Below are 16,991 nucleotides of genomic sequence, written 5' to 3'. Positions count from 1 at the left end.
GGATAAAAACAATGACTTACAAATAATTTAAAGCCTACATATAAAAAATAGTCTTAAAAAATCATATCATACTTTTTAATCACGTGTTTGAAAGGCGGAAGTTGGGGCAAAGAAAGACTGGAAAATGCCTGGAGGAAAAAGGAGTTTGTAGAACATCTCACAACTAATGATGTTAATGTTTGTAACATGGGTGGCTATAAAGCATCCCCAGGAGACTGAGTCTTGATCAAATATAGGGAGGGTTTGAGCACTCTGCAAGACTGTATGGACAAAATAGTAAAGAATTTGTGCATAATTAAATTCAAATACTCGAGGAATCTGGTGAAATCTCTGTATGCCGTGGATGAGGCCAAAAAGCAATAGGAGTGGCCATGACGGCGAAATGCATTTTTAAAGAAACCAAAAAAAGAGATGATTTTAGTGTAGAAATGATTGAATGGTCTCAGAAACACTTGTGAACATCAGTGTGATCTTGAACATAGTTTGTCACTGGAGCCCAAAAGTTAAAACTCTACTATGTAAAGAAGGAAAAAAAACCAACCCTCAATAACAAGATCCTGACCTGAAGTCATTTAAGAGTGAGGTGAAGTGGAAAACGGGTTTGATCTGTCAAAATCTGAATTTCTTCATAGGAAATCATGACTAAAGAATTGGGGAATTATCAAGTTTGTTATTAGTGCGCAATGCAAATGTTCATCCATCCATCCAACCATCCTTCTGTGCCTTTGTCTGTCATCTATCTATCTATCTATTACTAGAAGGCAGTGCTGAAAAACCTGCCTACAGTCTGGGTCTGTCACCAAATAAGAGGAGCTTTATGAGATGAAAAAAGCAACAAAGGAACAGCTTAACTCTTATGTATATGCAGCAAAGTGGAAAAGTATTTGGCTTCCAAAACTACAACAGTCTGTCTCCCCAGTTCCCCAAACACTCACCACATGCCGTTAAAAGAAGAGGTGATACAATCCTTTGAGAAACGGTCCCGTGTGCCGACTTTGTTGAAATGCAGGCTTAAAATTTTAAACGAGTATATTTTTAAAATGATAAAGAAGAAATACACATTGTCAGCTATATATTTTTGTATTAGTGCTACATTCAAACAAATATAGATTTTTAAAAATATGTTTAAATCCTACATCCTGCTTTTTCTTACATTTTACACAGTGTCATGTTTATTTAGTTATTCTTTCAGATGGGTCTGTAGGCAGAGATTGTCCAGAATGAATACCCAGGTTTAGTACATGCAGCTTATGCTGCAACACCTGCACACATTTCCTCAACAGTAACAAAAGCAGGCTTATAAATCAACTTGGAGCATTTAGTGTGTTTATCCTAAGACAAGGATATTTTTGTCAGCCTTTAAGATCACTTCCCCAGCTCTTCACACTTGGTTACAAATAGCCCAGCTCACATCCATACTAGCTTGTGATTCCTCAAAATTCCTCACATCTCCTGTTTCTATTTGTAAGGGGAGGGTGCAAAGTTCTATTACTGTTGTGTTATTGCATCCGTTTTTTTTATTACAGGAGATTATTGGGCTTGGAGCTCGCCAGTTGCACTCATAGCACTTAAAAGATGCTTCTTGTGGGTTCTCCTGTAGCGGAAATTATAAGAAGGAATCTCCACAGATTGCTCTGGGTTTGCCAAGGGCATCTCTCTGTGGCTGTGTTACTGCAGACAGTTTATTCTTGCAAAATTACAGAGCAAAGTCAATAAGACCTTAAGGGTGTTGCTACATTAAGGTATAAGGATGTAATGACTAACGGTAAACTGCATACAGTGTAACTCGTTACAGTTTGGTGTCGTGTTTGTAATGTTTTTTTTGTGATTTTGGCTTTTTCACCACATCTCTCATCTCTCCTGACTTTTTTCCCCTTTTTTTTCTTGCATAGGCCGGAAAAAGACTCGGACACTGCAACCACGGTCACCTATTCATGAGGCAAAGGACATTCCTTCCTTGGAGCTTCCCAAGTCCTCTGAGGACCTCCTTGTTCCTACCTCACAGCTCCTCAACGCGTCTGCCGTCTACGAGGTGCTCCGCAACTTTGGCACAGTTTTACGGCTCTCTCCGTTCCGTTTTGAGGATTTCTGTGCAGCTTTGGCCAGCCAAGAGCAATGCACGCTGTTGGCAGAGACCCACGTCTCCTTGCTCAAAGCTATTCTCAGAGAAGAGGACACTTCTAACACCACATTTGGTCCCACTGACGTGAAGGACTCCGTTAACTCCACTCTGTATTTTGTGGATGGTATGACTTGGCCGGAGGTGGTGCGGGCGTACTGTGAGAGTGACCCAGAGTACCGGCACATTTTACCTTTCCAGGAAAATGAGGATTACCCTTACGGACCATTGGATAGCAAAATTAAAGTTCTTCAGTTTTTGGTGGACCAGTTCCTGGCAACCAACATTGCCCGAGAGGAGCTTATGTCAGAGGGGGTGGTAGCGTACGACGACCACTGCAGGGTGTGCCATCGCCTTGGTGACCTGCTGTGCTGTGAGACATGTTCAGCTGTATACCATCTGGAGTGTGTCAAGCCGCCACTGCAGGAAGTACCAGAGGACGAGTGGCAGTGCGAGGTGTGTGTGGCACACAAGGTACCCGGTGTGGCGGACAGCATCCCAGAAGTGCAGAAGAGCAGACCATTTATTCGTCAACTACCGATTGGCTACGACCGACACCACCGTAAATACTGGTTTTTGAATCGCCGCGTTATCGTGTAAGTTCACATTGTTTCATGTTATGCTGTTGCACAGGATTGAACAGTGACACGTGGCTTCATTTTGTAAGCTGATGTACGTTGATAATATGAGATTTATTTCTTTAGTTATTTCTCAAAGTTTCCAAAAGACACAGCAGTTTTGACACAGTTTGACATTTCTTCTGAGGGGGGTTCATACATTGCGAAACTGAGACCGAAATCACGATTTCCATTTTCTTATACTGTAATACCTATCTAGAGTCAAGCAAACTCTATCGCTTAGTCAAAGCGTGCTGTTCTGGTGAAATCGGTAATTTTTCAGAAAAAACATCAGAGTAATAGAGTTTATTAATTTTTTTCATGGTCCAATAATGACCTAATAATCAGGCTTTCCATAAAATACCTTTTTAACATTTTCTTTTTTTTAATAAACCTCTCAAAAAACTGATCTGAGCTGAAACCGTGGCTCAAAACCTGAGATATGAATCATACTGTAAACTACTAATACAAAACAAAGACACAGGTGCCAGACGTTTGTGGTTTATCTCAACGAAAGAGCATTTGTTTGTTCGACTAGTGTTCTTTAAAGCACTTTAATCCACTCTAAGGCAGAGTCTCCAACTTGGTGTCGTATCAAAGTGGGAGTGTTGATGAGTGTCACAAACCATATGCACATAGACTTATAAAGAACATCACAGGGAAGCACAATATGCCCATTAATCCCTTAATGTGCTTTCTGTACAGTTTTTCTTCTTAGTACGATATGTACTCTAACTACTATGTCGTGTTTTGGGGTCTGTTTGGTTAATCACAGCCACTTATGAACAGATTGGCATCAGTGATTGACATCATCTTTGTTCCAGCCTGTAGGTGTTAATCTTTAAAAAAAAAAAGACCTGCACTATATTCAACATGCACTTAACTCGGCTGATTTAAAAACAGAATATTGTCACAAGTTTATTCCTGAGCATGGCTGAGAGTATAGCATAACCACAGAATCATTCACAAACTCTAGATCGGGGTGTCAAACATAAGGCCCGGGGGCCCTAATCGGCCCAGCAAAGACTCCAATGCGGTCCAGTGGACAGCTTTAGAAAATGTGAAGAAGTGCATAGATTTTGAACTTTTAACTCTCTAAGTTTTACAGCTTTTCCAATTGAGAAATACCCCCACCGCTCATTGCAATCAGTACTAAACCAAAGTACACGGACATTTTCTTTGAATCAATGAAAACTTTATAATCTAAATTTATAATTGCAGGACAGTCTGAGCAATGAAATACCAGAAGCTTCTCTATAACTTTTTTTTTTTTTTTTTATAAATGTCATGTGCAATAAATTGAAGTGCTCATATAATGCTTTTTACCCTTTTTCCCCTTTGGTTAAGGGTGCTATAACTTTCTTTTGTGTCTTTGCAAAATCATTGTAGAAACTAAAACTACAAAAAGTCAGATCAAAAGAGGTTAGTCTTTCCTACAGAAGACCCTGCTTTTGAAATGGCTCGTATTGCAGTCCAGTGTTTTCTTCAGTGAGTTATCTATGTGATTATGTGCTCCATTTGCACAGTGCCTCACTTTGCATCTAGTTTAGCACAACTCACACACAGAAACAAGGCGCTTCCTCTTAGGCCCCATTTTTTAATGACTTGGTAGAGCACATTACATCTTCTGTGGTCGGCTGCAAGACAGAACACAAGAGTTTTCATGCACTTCTGGCATCCACGAAACCGAGGATCTAATGGGTAATTTTTATTTTTATGGCAATGTCTTCATATCAATAGGACATACTGGCATGTTAGGTGGCTAAGTTGGCTAGCATTAACATAACTGTTGATTACTTGCCCACAGGCAGCACCTGTGTCAAAACAATGATGCTCAGGTGCCCTTAAGGAGCCACAGAGGAAGAAGTAAGCAGGAACACGTCAACCAGAGAGCATAAAATGTCAAAGAAACTTGTAGCAACTACAGGCAAAGTAGATTAGCAACTTTTCCCAACTGCGATTAAAGCAGCCATGATAACACTGATTGCCATATGAAAGGGTGGCGAATACATTAGTAGATTATCTAGATTACCGGTACTGGAAAGTTGAGCAGGGCGATATGACCTAAGACACATAAGGCACACGGGATTATAAGGGGCACTGTCGGTTTTCAGAAAATCAAAGAATTGATTTTAAGTGTGCCGCATTTTCCAAAAAACACGGTAATAACGATGGCCCACCAGCATGCTCTACCAAAAATAGTGCTTTGTTGTGTATCTGACGGAGGAAAGCTAAACCAGTTCCACACCACTGAGGTTGCAGCATTTTTACAAACCAGTTCTGGTTTATCTGTTTCATTCAACGATCTGCGTTCGCGCAGATGTAAACAAAGGCACTGTGCATGCGCGTTTTACCCATATTCTATGGCAGTATTTCATTTTCTTATCGTTGCCCAACATTATTACCGTGAACGGTATGGTATGGCCCAGCCCTACTGGAAAGTTCACTAATGACCCACCAAACGTGACACGATTGAAATTCTTTGTTTGTCTTTTTCAAGAGCTCTAATGAGCTAATATGAGGACAAACATATGTGCTTTATCAGTAATAAAACATGTAACCTTTTTCAGACAGAGTTAACAGCAAATAACATGTCTGAACCTGGAAATAATCTGGAAATTTTAAAAAGGTCTTCAGGTTACAACCAGGCTTTGTTCCCACTCAGTTCAGCCCAGATCAGTGTCACGGTTATGAGTCCTGGTCAAATGCCTTTGATATTAACATTCAGGTTGAAACATCCAAAAAGCACAGCCAAGCATAGTCAGTTTCCAGCTGGGCGTCGTGTACCTGGAGTCGAGTGTTTTAACCGTGCATGAAACAATAAATTTTTAGTCATAAGTTGTAACGGCCTTCTTTGTGAGTATTTATTACACGGCGTGCTGCGGGGAAAAGCCTGTTCTAACGTTTGAGTTTAAGGTTTATTTTTTAGCACCTGACGGCTCTTTTTTGCTTCTCATCCGTAAATACTCTGCATACTCTTTCACGTGATTCAGTTTATTTTGAAAAGTCTCAACAGGATCTTTGAGCTTTATTGTGAAAGTTTTATGTGGAAAATAAACAAGCGGAAACGCGTTGTTGCTAACAACAAAGCATAAAAACATGCGCTTGTCCGTCCGTAGTGTGGTTATATTAAATATAAGAGAAAGAGAGAACTTTAAGAAATTAATATAGCCACTACAGTGACCATCAGAACAATGAAAAAATATTGCCGTAAACAGTTTATTTTGCGACACCACGTAACAAACGATAGCGTAAAATGAAACGATAGATGTTTTTTATATCGTCATCCAATATATATCGTTATATCGAACAGCCCTACTGTATCATAACTTGGTTTCATGCATATGAGTACATATCTGCATGTTGGAATAGACCGGCTTTTTATTAAACCAGGCTACATCTCCATTATAGTTTTAACATAACCTTACTATCAGCAGTATTGGTCCCATATGCTAGCAACTGATATTAGTATTGAGCAGCCACAGATGGTGTGTATGTGCACCCGCTGGATCAGCAGCAGCAGACAGTGTGCAACATAAATCATAAAGGAGCGTGAATGACCTAAACAAAAGGAGATTTAGGAGTTTAGGTGGCCTGAGGTTTGTCATTGCTACATTTCACTTTTTTTGCTTCCTCTGCTCCACCCTGATCATCAAATCAGCCAACAGCAGGTGCTGAGCAACCAGTCTTTGGACTACCTTTTAAAAGCTCTGTTCACTTACAAGAAGTGCACAAGCTGTGTATGTGCAATGGGGGGAAATACAGTTTTGTGCGCACAGATGGCCTGGAGGGATGCTGAATAGACACTACTGTTACATGGCCTGAGGCTTCACATTCCCTTGGCAGGAACTCTGTAGCTGCTGCAAAATGAAGTCAAGTGTCCATGTGAAGTGAAGTTGTTCCATTGTCATGTAAAGATTAAGATATTTCCAGTTTTGTTTTTTAAGATTTAGAGAAAGCAAAAGGATTTATAAACCTTTTATTTAAAATGAACAGATAAGCACTGTCATATCATGTCAAAGATGTACTTGAAGCAAAAAAACATGGGCTCTGCCTTTGGGGAAAAATATTAAAGTACAAAATTTCCATACAAAACATGTAATCTCTGTAATCACTTGTTATTGAGAAAGTTGTTGCTAAGAGACCTGTGAGGCCTAAGCCAGCTGTGATACTCTAGTACATGTACTGTAGCTCAAATATTAATATGCATTAATATGTGTTTGTACATCACAGTATTTCAAGGAAATTTCTGATAATATAGACAAAAAACTGAACAGTGTTTAATCAGTGATTGCAGCTTGCATTCAGCAGCACTTATCAGGGCCAAAAAATGAGGGTATTTTCTATACGTATTTTCCAATGAGCTTCTGTCATTGATGACTGCTACCTAATTCAAAGTGTGAAGCTATTGCCACATGATGCTAGCAGCAGCATTATATGGCAATGGCAGTGACACAGCAGAAATCAAATGTTAGTGCAAAAGTAGCTTAGGTGGCGTTTTATACCTTTTAATACTTAATAATTAAAGTTTTCATCAGCCTCTATTGTTTTTGTCACATAATAACATTGAATGTGAAGGATATTTTCTATTCGGGATGCTGTAATTTGTGTCTAGCTCTTTAATCAGCTGCTTTTCCACCGCGTAACCGCATCAGTAGTTTCCATCTACCGTTTGCTCGTCCTGTCACATGGAGCGCAACTAGTGAGTGCTCCAGCAACACTTGGTTGAGTCATTTGTTTACTTTTGGGTCCCTCATTACCAGCTGCTAATATCTCCTTCTTGCGTGCCTTTGTAGCCTGGTTCTACTTGATGGTGTGTTTCTTGAGTTTGATGTTTCTAATTTGCAAATTTTGCAAAGCTTTGTTGGAGGATAATGAAGTTGGCCCCCTTTTTATTCAGTTGCCATCAGATGTGGACACGAGGCGCTCGCTGTCAAACACGTCTGGGTTTGTCTCCTTGTTGTGTGCACGGGGGAGCGTGAACACAGGGCATCTATATCGGTGATATCTTGATGTGACAGTTTTATATCATGTATGTAAAAAGCGTGAACACAGGGCATCTATATCGGTGATATCTTAATGTGACAGTTTTATATCATGTATGTAAAAAGTTTAGACTATTTTTTACCACAGGCAATACAATATGACACAGCCCTAATCTAATGTATATCAAATGGGCTTCCAGAATTTTATATATAGGTATACGAGTTTTATATATAGGTATACGAGATTTAATTTAAAGAATTTAAAGATTTAAAGAGTTCAGTAAATGCAGATAAGAACCAAAAACATGTCTTGACACCCATTAATGTGTTACTACCTTAAGTTTAATATTCAAACCACAGTGGCAGGGACATGTGCAACCTAACAAGAGGGCCACTGTGCAAAGATCATTTCCAGAATCCAGGTAAAAATTCTAATCCTTGGTTTAAATCACAGTTCTCTCCAAAGACTTAGGTGGACATGATTGGCTGTGCGTGTGGTTGCCTGGATACAAAGCATGTCACTTTAACTTAAAACTGCATCCTGCTTTGCACTCTGAAAGGTGTGACTGGAAGCGGCGATGCATATCTCTGCTCTTTTGATTCTCCTTTCAGGATGTCGGTCTGCTCGCTGCTAGTTTTAATCTCTCATGTTGTCTTCACTCTTCAAAGTTACGAAAAACTTCACAGCCAATTATGTTTTTGCTTAGTTCACACAGTTAGTAAAGTTTTGACAGCGATGGTATTTATTTATTTTATGTTGAAAGTTATATAATTACTCTGAACATCACTGACGAGATAAGGTGGCCCATGACAGAAAGCCTCCGTCCTCTACTGTGAAAGCTAGCGTCACAATCATAGCTACATTTGTCTGAATGAGCCAAAGCTGCAGTCAGGTCCTCAAGTTATCTTTCTAAATGCAGAGCTACAATAGAGCCGCAGCGTTGGGTGTGCCAACTCACACTGTGGTCACCACCAGCGGTCGTTTGCGACATAATATATCATGCCGCGCTGCAAACGCTGTATGTCACTTTGCATGTTTTGCACAGCCTGTTTTATGGATCTGAGGAAATGGAAGCGTAACCACACTCTTCAGGGACCTTGTACAGTTCGATATGAAAAATAAAATGAAAAGAATAAATCTCCTGACAAGGAAAAACACAAGCCAAATTAAATCACATAAAGTCCAACAAAGGAATACAGACAGCAGAGTCTGTATTATTTAGAGCATGTCTGCCAGCAACTCTTCCTTCTTCCCCTTAATTCTTTCTTTTTTTATCTAATTTCCCATGTCTCCCCTACAGTGAAGAGGATGGTGAGCTGGAGGACAAAGCCATCTGGTACTACAGCACCAAGGTAATGTGCCCCATCTTTTCTTGTTGCCTCTGTTGTAGGCTCTTCACCAAATCACATTTAATCATTTTGGATCATCTCTTTTATTATAAACCTTCTTTCTAATGAAATGCTTCCAGGCATTCCCTCTTCTTTTCTTTTTTTTGGCAGTAAGCCTGTCATAACTTTGAGCTCATGAAGTGGAGTGATCATTTACTGAATGCTCCCTGAACATCTCTCTCAGGTGCAGCTAGCTGAGCTGATAGATAGCTTGGATAAGGAGTATTGGGAGGCTGACCTGTATGCAGCCCTTCAGGAAATAAGGGACGAAGTGCACACGCATATGGACATCACCGAGGACCTAACCAACAAGGCCCGTGGCAGCAACAAATGTTTCCTCACTGCTGCAAATGGTAAAGAGATTATCATTTTTTCTCCTCCTCATAAAATAGGCTCTGACAGTCTCAGATACTCTCTGTTGCTGAGTTTAATCATGCTTGAAAGGAGAATGATCTCTTTTAAACTCAAAGTAATTTTTTCCCCTTTCTCTTCCTGCCTCTCTTTCCTCATTCCTGCCTGCGTTCTCGCCAGTACTCATGAATGCCACCCAGTCATAGATGGCTTGGCCATAGGAATCAACTCAGCTATTATGTAACGTTACGCTGGTCCCAGTCTGGAGCATGTCCAGCACTTGAGCTTCTCTCTCTCCTTATCCCTTTCTTTCTGCCTATAGAGTATCTCCCAGTGTCTTTTGTTTGTTTCAGGGCGTTTTGTGTGTCTGAAAATTAAGAGCGTTTGACCACATATCAGCTCATTTATTATAGCATTTTGTTTGCTCTGCAGTGGAAGTTGGTAAGAATAATACACTGGAAAATATATGCTAGATTAGTCTTGCATTAGTCATGGTTCATAATGATCTTTTCTCTGTTTTCTTTACACTGGGTTTTCTTCTGCCTTAAAACAGCCACTTCAGCTCCTTTAACTTTAAGGCCAACTTTCCTCTGATTGGCTGCTCCTTGTAAACAGAGGGTTTGAATTAAAATTTAAATCTAGTTTATGTATTGCTACATAACTCACTTATGTTTTGGATTACAGATATTTAAGTCTTAATGTGATAATACGCAGTACAGAATTGGCATACCTTTGTCTTCTCCCCTCTACAAGTTTCATATCTGGTTGGGAGGTGGAGACACGACATTTGTCAGCAGCTCTGGCATTTTCAAAGCAGTTCTGTTTAAACAAAAAAGAAATTTTAGGACAGAAAAGAAACAAAAATATGGAGTTAAAAGAATAATTGTAATTCCCTTTTTGTGTGTGTCAATAAAGGCATTTCCTCAGTGTTTGCATGGTCTTCTGTTTGGACTGCTTGGAGCAAGATTTCCCAATTTGGGTAAAATGAGAATAAACACAAATGGCAGATAATGATGTGCAAGATGACGCACATGCGTTCACAAAGAGTTGATGTACTAAACAAATATCAAATTGGCCACAAAATCTTCCATCAAAGCCTACAAGCTACCTCTGCAAACATAGATTTGTCAGCGTCAGCAATAAAAACAGATGTCAGTCATTTGCATTTTTGGTGTTTCTTTTCCCTTGACCTGTTTTTTATGTTTTGTTTTGCTTTTGTCTTGCTGCACTGGGATTTTAGCCCTTGTTTTTTATCAGAATTGTAGTGTTTTGGAGAGATGGCAGCCTCACCTGAACAGTCTTTCTACTGCTTTGTTTGAATTCTCCCTGGCTATTGATGCAGTAGGACAATGTATGAATCAATAGTCGTGCCATCCAGTTTTTTTTTTTATTACTTTTGCTGTATTTCAGTTACAGCAGCACAGGGAGAGGTTTTACGTTGACCAGTTTTACATTCACCTGTCGTCAGACCACCAAAGATTCCTGTTTCTAAAGCACCCTTCCAGGATTTTAAATACCCAGCATGCCCTACCCGGCAATGTCACTCTTGCTGTGTGCGCCAGCACTGGACTAGTTGACCTAAAATTGACCCTTACTAGAATCTAGCTCTATTGGGCTGCTTCTCAGCAAATTCTTCCCAGTTTAACACAAGTGATTATATAGATATTGTACGTGCTACTTATCGAAATCATAAACAGTCTAACGCTTCCACCATTCATAACATCAGGAATCCATTGAAAGGCAGTTCTCTTTTCTCCTAGTTTATGTTTAAAAATAAAGTCCAATCTTGTCATATAATGTACTCACATGGCTCATTTTTCATTATCATTGCTATTATTTCAGTCATCATTTCTATCAATCCATCTACTACTTGTTGATTTACTCTAATAATTAAATAAAAAAGTCTTCATCAGTTTTCTTACGGACATTTAGATGATCATATACTGAGAACATCTCAACCACCAACATAAACATACGAAGAGCAAATGTGTTTTAACTCTTTTTTTTTTTTTTTCCCAGTCCTTCAAATTTTCTTGTACCTTCTCTTGGCTCAGCCCTGAATTTGACTTTTTCTTTCATTTATTTCACTTTACGTCTTCCTCTTTTATCCAGAGGAGATCCTGGAACGATTGCGGGCTAAGAAGGAGGAGGAGCTGGAAGAGGTGAAGAGACGGGCTGCTGAGGAGGCCCTGAAAGCGCAGATGGAGAAGGAGAAAAGAGAGGTGGATGTGGAGAAGGAAGACGAAGATGTCAAGTTGAAGGATGAAGGACAGCAGGAGGCCAAGATAAAGGAAGCGGCAAAGGAAGAGGGGGAGCAGCGGACAAAAGAAGAAGAAGCTACAAAGAAAAAAGTGGATGGTGCGAAAGCTGGAGGTAATTATGTTTCTTAATTTTTTTTAAAACCCATAAAAATATGACCAAATATATGCTACAAAGTAATAATCATAGGAAAACAAAACATGTATGCAGCCGTCTTATTCTGCTTTTGAGCCTTGAACAAACGACATCACTGCAATCCTGTGATTAGTTATTGATTGATGAATCAATTTCACACGTGTTTGACCTATTAAAATGCTGTGAGCGTTTCAAGACAAGCCACAGGCTGGCAATAACAAAAGGACATATGCCTATTCACATCAACGTCTTGTTGGGACTATGCTGCCCTCTGTGATAAAGAGGCATTTAAAAAGAGCAATAGCACTTTTATTGCACGTACTCTAAGAAAGACAATACACAAACGTGCCCAATCATCACTTCCCCTCTCCAGTGTCTCCAAGTAACCAATGCATTATCAACATATTTACAATGTTGCTGCTGTTCATCTGTAGTCGGTGAAGCTCCTCCCACTGGCCAAGAAGGCAATAGTAGCATCTCAGATGGATCCCTGCTTCCAGCAACCTCTTCTCCAACGCAAACGGTCACTGCAAGCTCTAGTGTGGCCGCCGAGGCTCCGAAGCCTCCGGCCTCGACCGCAGAGGCTCTGACGGAGGCGTGTTCCCATATGGAGGTCTCTAACAGCAATGAAGGTAGATAGATAATATTTAAGGGAGAAATTGCCCTCGTTAAGCTGCTTTTGGAGATCTGCTTCCCTGCTACAGTTTGCAACTTCACGGGACTGAGTGATGAATCTCATTTTCATTCCAACATTTATTCCCAGTGCTTTGGTGTTCCTCTTTGCATGTTGCTCTCATTCCGTCTACTGGCTTTTGTGTTCAGTGGTGTAGTTACTTCTTGAATATTGGCTTTTGTCTTGAAACTGTTCCAGTCATTTCGTGCTTTAACTCAGTTCCTCACACTTGCTTTCTTTAAAGAGCTAAGAAGCTGGTTGTGTTGTGTTGATTCGCAATCACATTGCATTGTCTCTGCAATCAGCACGACTAGAAACGCTCCTTTAACAGCTAGAGGCAGCATTCACATTGTCTGGTTCTTCAAAAAGCTTTTCTTTGGCTGCTTATTTGTAATTGCTTGTTTGCAACTGCTGCCTTTGATTAGACATTGCTCTGTTTATTAATTGCTTTTGTTGGGTTGATAGCTCAGTTACGATGTGCATATACTTCTCCAGAAAACTGACTCATCTTCATCATTGATGTCATGTGTGCACAAGCCTCATTGTTGAGCGTTTCTTTCTCTGGACTAGTAGCCTTTAACTTTCAAGTGACCAATCGCTACACCTGAAGTGTTTATGTGCTGCATGCATTAGGCATGGCTTATCAGCAGAGGGAGCCACAGCCCCAACATTTTTCAGAATGGTCAGAAGAAAGTTCCTGTCTTTACTGAAACTGAAAGATTTTTTTTAAACCTATATATTAACCCTTCACTTTTTGACCAAGTTTTTAAAGGCTTGGTATTCATTTTTCTAATTTACAATATGTGCTGTTTACTTTTGTGTTGTTGGGTTAAACGATCCATGAAATGTGTCTCGGATTGTTACCCACGGAATAGCACAGTTGAGTCACATTACTCTTAATTAACCTGTCAGCTCTGTATATGATTAAATTTACATTTATTGTATTTTGCCTGTTCAGCAGAAAACCCGCCATCAAATTCTGTTCCTGTCAGTGGCGATGGCATCCCCAGCCTAAGCCAGCCTCCCCACCCCATTGAGGAAAACAGTAACAGCAGTACTGGAGCTGGTGTCCCTCCGAGGTGTCCTGAACCCCCAGACTTGGCTGACAAGTCCTCCCAGTCATCCCTGGCGAGCCTTGATGATGCAGGTCTGACAAAACAGCGTTATGTGACTACATTATACTGAATGATGCTATATTATACTACCTCATTATACTACCTCAGAAGATAAACGATCCCAGAAGAAGCTGTTCACTATGTCTTACTAATCCCCACCACACTGTATATTACTGAGTTTATTACTGAGCTGTGTATCACTCCCTCTGCATCTGAGTGAATTGGACATTGCATTACCAGGGGACGGTAAAGACTCCACCAACGGTGAGGGGACAGGTCCCGGTGCTAAGAAGTCATCAGCAACTCGCATGGTGACCCGGCTGAGAAACCCGGACAGCAAGCTGAGCCAGCTGAAAAACCAACAGGTCGCAGCTGCTGTTCATGAAGCCAATAAAGGCTTCAAGGAGGGCAGAGAGGTAAGAAACCACCAATGGATTTGGGCTTTTAGACTATACATGAAAAATTGGTGCCAACTTCCTAACATGGGCGTTCAGACCGGCATTTAGATTCATGACGTTACAAGGAACACAAGGATTCCCACAGATTCTTTCAAAAAAGTCTTAAACAGTGTTTTTTTTTTCCTTAAAAGTATTATTTTTATTTGCGATACTTTGATGCTTATAACTAAGATATATTCTAATGCTTTATCCAACAAATCATATTGTCTATTTTTTTTTTTTATTGCTGGCTGTAAAATTACAGTCAGCAATAGTAAATGTAAGAGAAAAGGGAGGAGGAGCTTGTTTAAGGATATAATGAAAGGTTCAGGGAATGCTTCGTTATTGCTGGTAATAATTTTACTGTGACTTGGAAAATGCACAGAGACAACATTGGTATTGAAAATAAACATACATTATCATCTTCACCTGAACCACCTACTGTAACGCTGGATATTACGATATAACGCGGCGGTTGTTCAGGCGTGTCATACTCATACACGTTTTCATAAGTTTTTTTTTATTTATTTTTTTTTACTTTAGCTAATTTCAAAGCTGCATTGTCAGTGTGGGTAGTTCAATTCAGATTACTTTTATCTATATAGCACCACTTAAGGCTCTTAAAATTGTCATGTTAGGACCCTAAAATAATGGAGAGAAAGCTCCAACAATTGGGAAGCACTTAGCAGCAGTGGGAATGAAAAAGTCCCTTCTTGCAGGAAAAAACCTCTGGCAAAACCAGGGTCAGGGAGGGGCAGGCATTTGCTGTGAACAGTTGGGAGTGATGGGAAGAAGACAATAGGGACACGTTTTCCATTCCAACTGGATTTTCATTCTTTGCTTACTTTTTTAGGTACTGGTAGTAAACGCACAAGGTGACATCACTCGCGTCAGCACACGCAGCAGCAAAGATGTGGTAATGAAGGGGACCCTCAGCCAATACTTCAAGCTTGGGCAGGAGGGCAAGTACCGCATCTACCATAACCAGTACAGCTCCAACGCCCTGGCCCTCAACAAGCACCAGCACAGAGAGGCAAGTAGCATGACATCTTTATTTCTAACATTTGAATGTTCTTTCATTACTGCATCTGTCTGCCTGGCTCTTTGGTTACGGTATTCTTCTGCTGTTTTTATTTGCATGTGTTTCTACTGTTTTTATGGTAGTGCTAGTCACATTGAAGTTGTCCTCACTTGTGAACATATGTGTCTTTACTTGTTATATGTGGCAGTTTACACCAGTTACTATCTAGTTACAGATGTGGAATTAAGTTCCAAGTGAAAAATCTCATTCAGTTCTTTGAGTTACTGGATTCCAATTCCCAACTAAATTCCATTTATCTGTTTGTTTACAGGACCATGACAAGAGGCGGCATCTCTCCCACAAATTCTGCATGACACCAGCAGGAGAGTTTAAGTGGAACGGATCCATTTACGGCTCCAAGGTTCTGACTATCTCCACATTGAGGCTCACTATCATTCAGCTGGAGAACAATGTTCCAGCACCATTCATGCACCCGAACTGGGCGTCACACAGGTATAAAAGGATATAACAATAATATCTCATGTGCTCCACTGGCTTTGTTTAGTGGGTTTTAGGTTTTATGTCATAACTTGCTAGTGAGGTTAACATCTTTCAGTAAATCAGTTACTTTTTGGGTCAAAGTAGCATTTTTAACAGATGTAAAAGCAAATCGTGGTCAGACTGTCCGCTTACAAATATTCTGTAGCCTAAATCTGAAAGAACCCAGAGTACAGGAGGAGGTCGAAACATGCTAAAATGTTGTTTTTGTTTATTTTTTTTCTTTCAAGGACCAATTGGATCAAAGCAGTTCAGATGTGCAGTAAGGCCAGAGAGTTTGCACTGGCTCTGGCCATCCTGGAGTGTGCAATCAAACCTGTGGCCATGTTGCCCATCTGGAAGGATTCACTGGGCCATACCAGGTATGAAAATCTTTACATATTTACAGTGCGCACCATACATGCTGCTATCGCTTCACAAACACAAATAAATTGAGTTTTACAAAAAAATTCAAATACCTTGAAGAGCTCAAACAAGCTTTCAGTGCACGTACATGGGGGGGATGTGCATGCAGTTAACTGGCAGAGCTGATCTTACCCAGATCAGATCAAAAGGCCCACCCTGGCTGTGAGGCATAATATTTAGATTGCAAGTCCACAACCAGCCACCACCCACCCCTGCCTCTACGACTGCTTCAGCAACACAAGGGCTCTTTTGAAGAAGTGATTGTCCAAGATTTCACAAGGTTAAGAGCAGAATGTGTGTATGTGTAAGCCCGAACTGTTAGTAAGTGAGAGAGAAAGTGGCGTTTCAAGGACTTCTATCAGTGTGTATATGTGGGAGGTTTTCATGGAATGGTTTCAAGACTTGCTGTCATCTCCTCATCTTTAATCAGAGTTTGAAAGGAAGAAGTTTTTGTGATCCATCGCCATGTATGATGTTATCACATGCAGCAATGATAATATTGTTGATGCAGCACAAATTTCCCACGTGTGGGACTAATAAAGGTTATCTTATCTTATCTTATTCTATGAAAACAAAATTTCAGATGCAGATTGCTCAAAAACGACTTGTTTTCTGCTTCTCTTAGCATAAAGATGGAAACATTTAAAATGTACGAGCTGTATGACAATTTAAAATGCATTTCAGGTTAAATCGCATGACATCCATGGAGCGTGAGGAGAAAGAAAAAGTAAAGAAAAGGGAGAAGAAGTTGGAGGATGAGGAGACGTTGCAACAGGCCACCTGGGTCAAATACACCTTTCCAATAAAACATCAGGTAGGCGCCGCACAAATTGCTGCAGTTGAACTGATTATTTAAATTCTGGCACATGAATTATTGAATGGATGATGGATTTCATATGTAAACCTGGATAAGCTCATCCAGAGATT

General features: G+C 40.2%; 1 protein-coding gene across 7 annotated transcripts in view; it reads left to right on the top strand.

Annotated features, from left to right (window-relative positions):
* Positions 1-16,991, top strand: part of LOC147328126 (nucleosome-remodeling factor subunit BPTF-like) — a 56,041-nt gene that overhangs the window by 2,400 nt on the left and 36,650 nt on the right. For 4 of the 7 annotated variants that reach the window (XM_086296286.1, XM_086296285.1, XM_086296287.1 and 1 more), the window contains exons 2-12: positions 1,893-2,715; positions 9,023-9,074; positions 9,295-9,463; positions 11,574-11,834; positions 12,290-12,487; positions 13,487-13,675; positions 13,884-14,059; positions 14,934-15,113; positions 15,433-15,614; positions 15,890-16,021; positions 16,749-16,878. In XM_086296286.1, the coding sequence (XP_086152412.1) occupies positions 1,893-2,715; positions 9,023-9,074; positions 9,295-9,463; positions 11,574-11,834; positions 12,290-12,487; positions 13,487-13,675; positions 13,884-14,059; positions 14,934-15,113; positions 15,433-15,614; positions 15,890-16,021; positions 16,749-16,878 (2,492 nt within the window). The remainder of the gene's footprint in view (positions 1-1,892; positions 2,716-9,022; positions 9,075-9,294; positions 9,464-11,573; positions 11,835-12,289; positions 12,488-13,486; positions 13,676-13,883; positions 14,060-14,933; positions 15,114-15,432; positions 15,615-15,889; positions 16,022-16,748; positions 16,879-16,991) is intronic. The other 3 variants (XM_086296292.1, XM_086296290.1, XM_086296288.1) reach the window with 3 other exon arrangements.

The sequence above is a fragment of the Aulonocara sp. 'chitande type north' Nkhata Bay genome, linkage group LG6, assembly GCF_057382095.1.
Source record: "Aulonocara sp. 'chitande type north' Nkhata Bay isolate Kocher_YH1m ecotype deep benthic linkage group LG6, A_spYH_male_GT1.1, whole genome shotgun sequence".
Lineage (NCBI taxonomy): Eukaryota > Metazoa > Chordata > Actinopteri > Cichliformes > Cichlidae > Aulonocara > Aulonocara sp. 'chitande type north' Nkhata Bay.
This window is presented reverse-complemented; position numbering and strand designations above follow the sequence as displayed.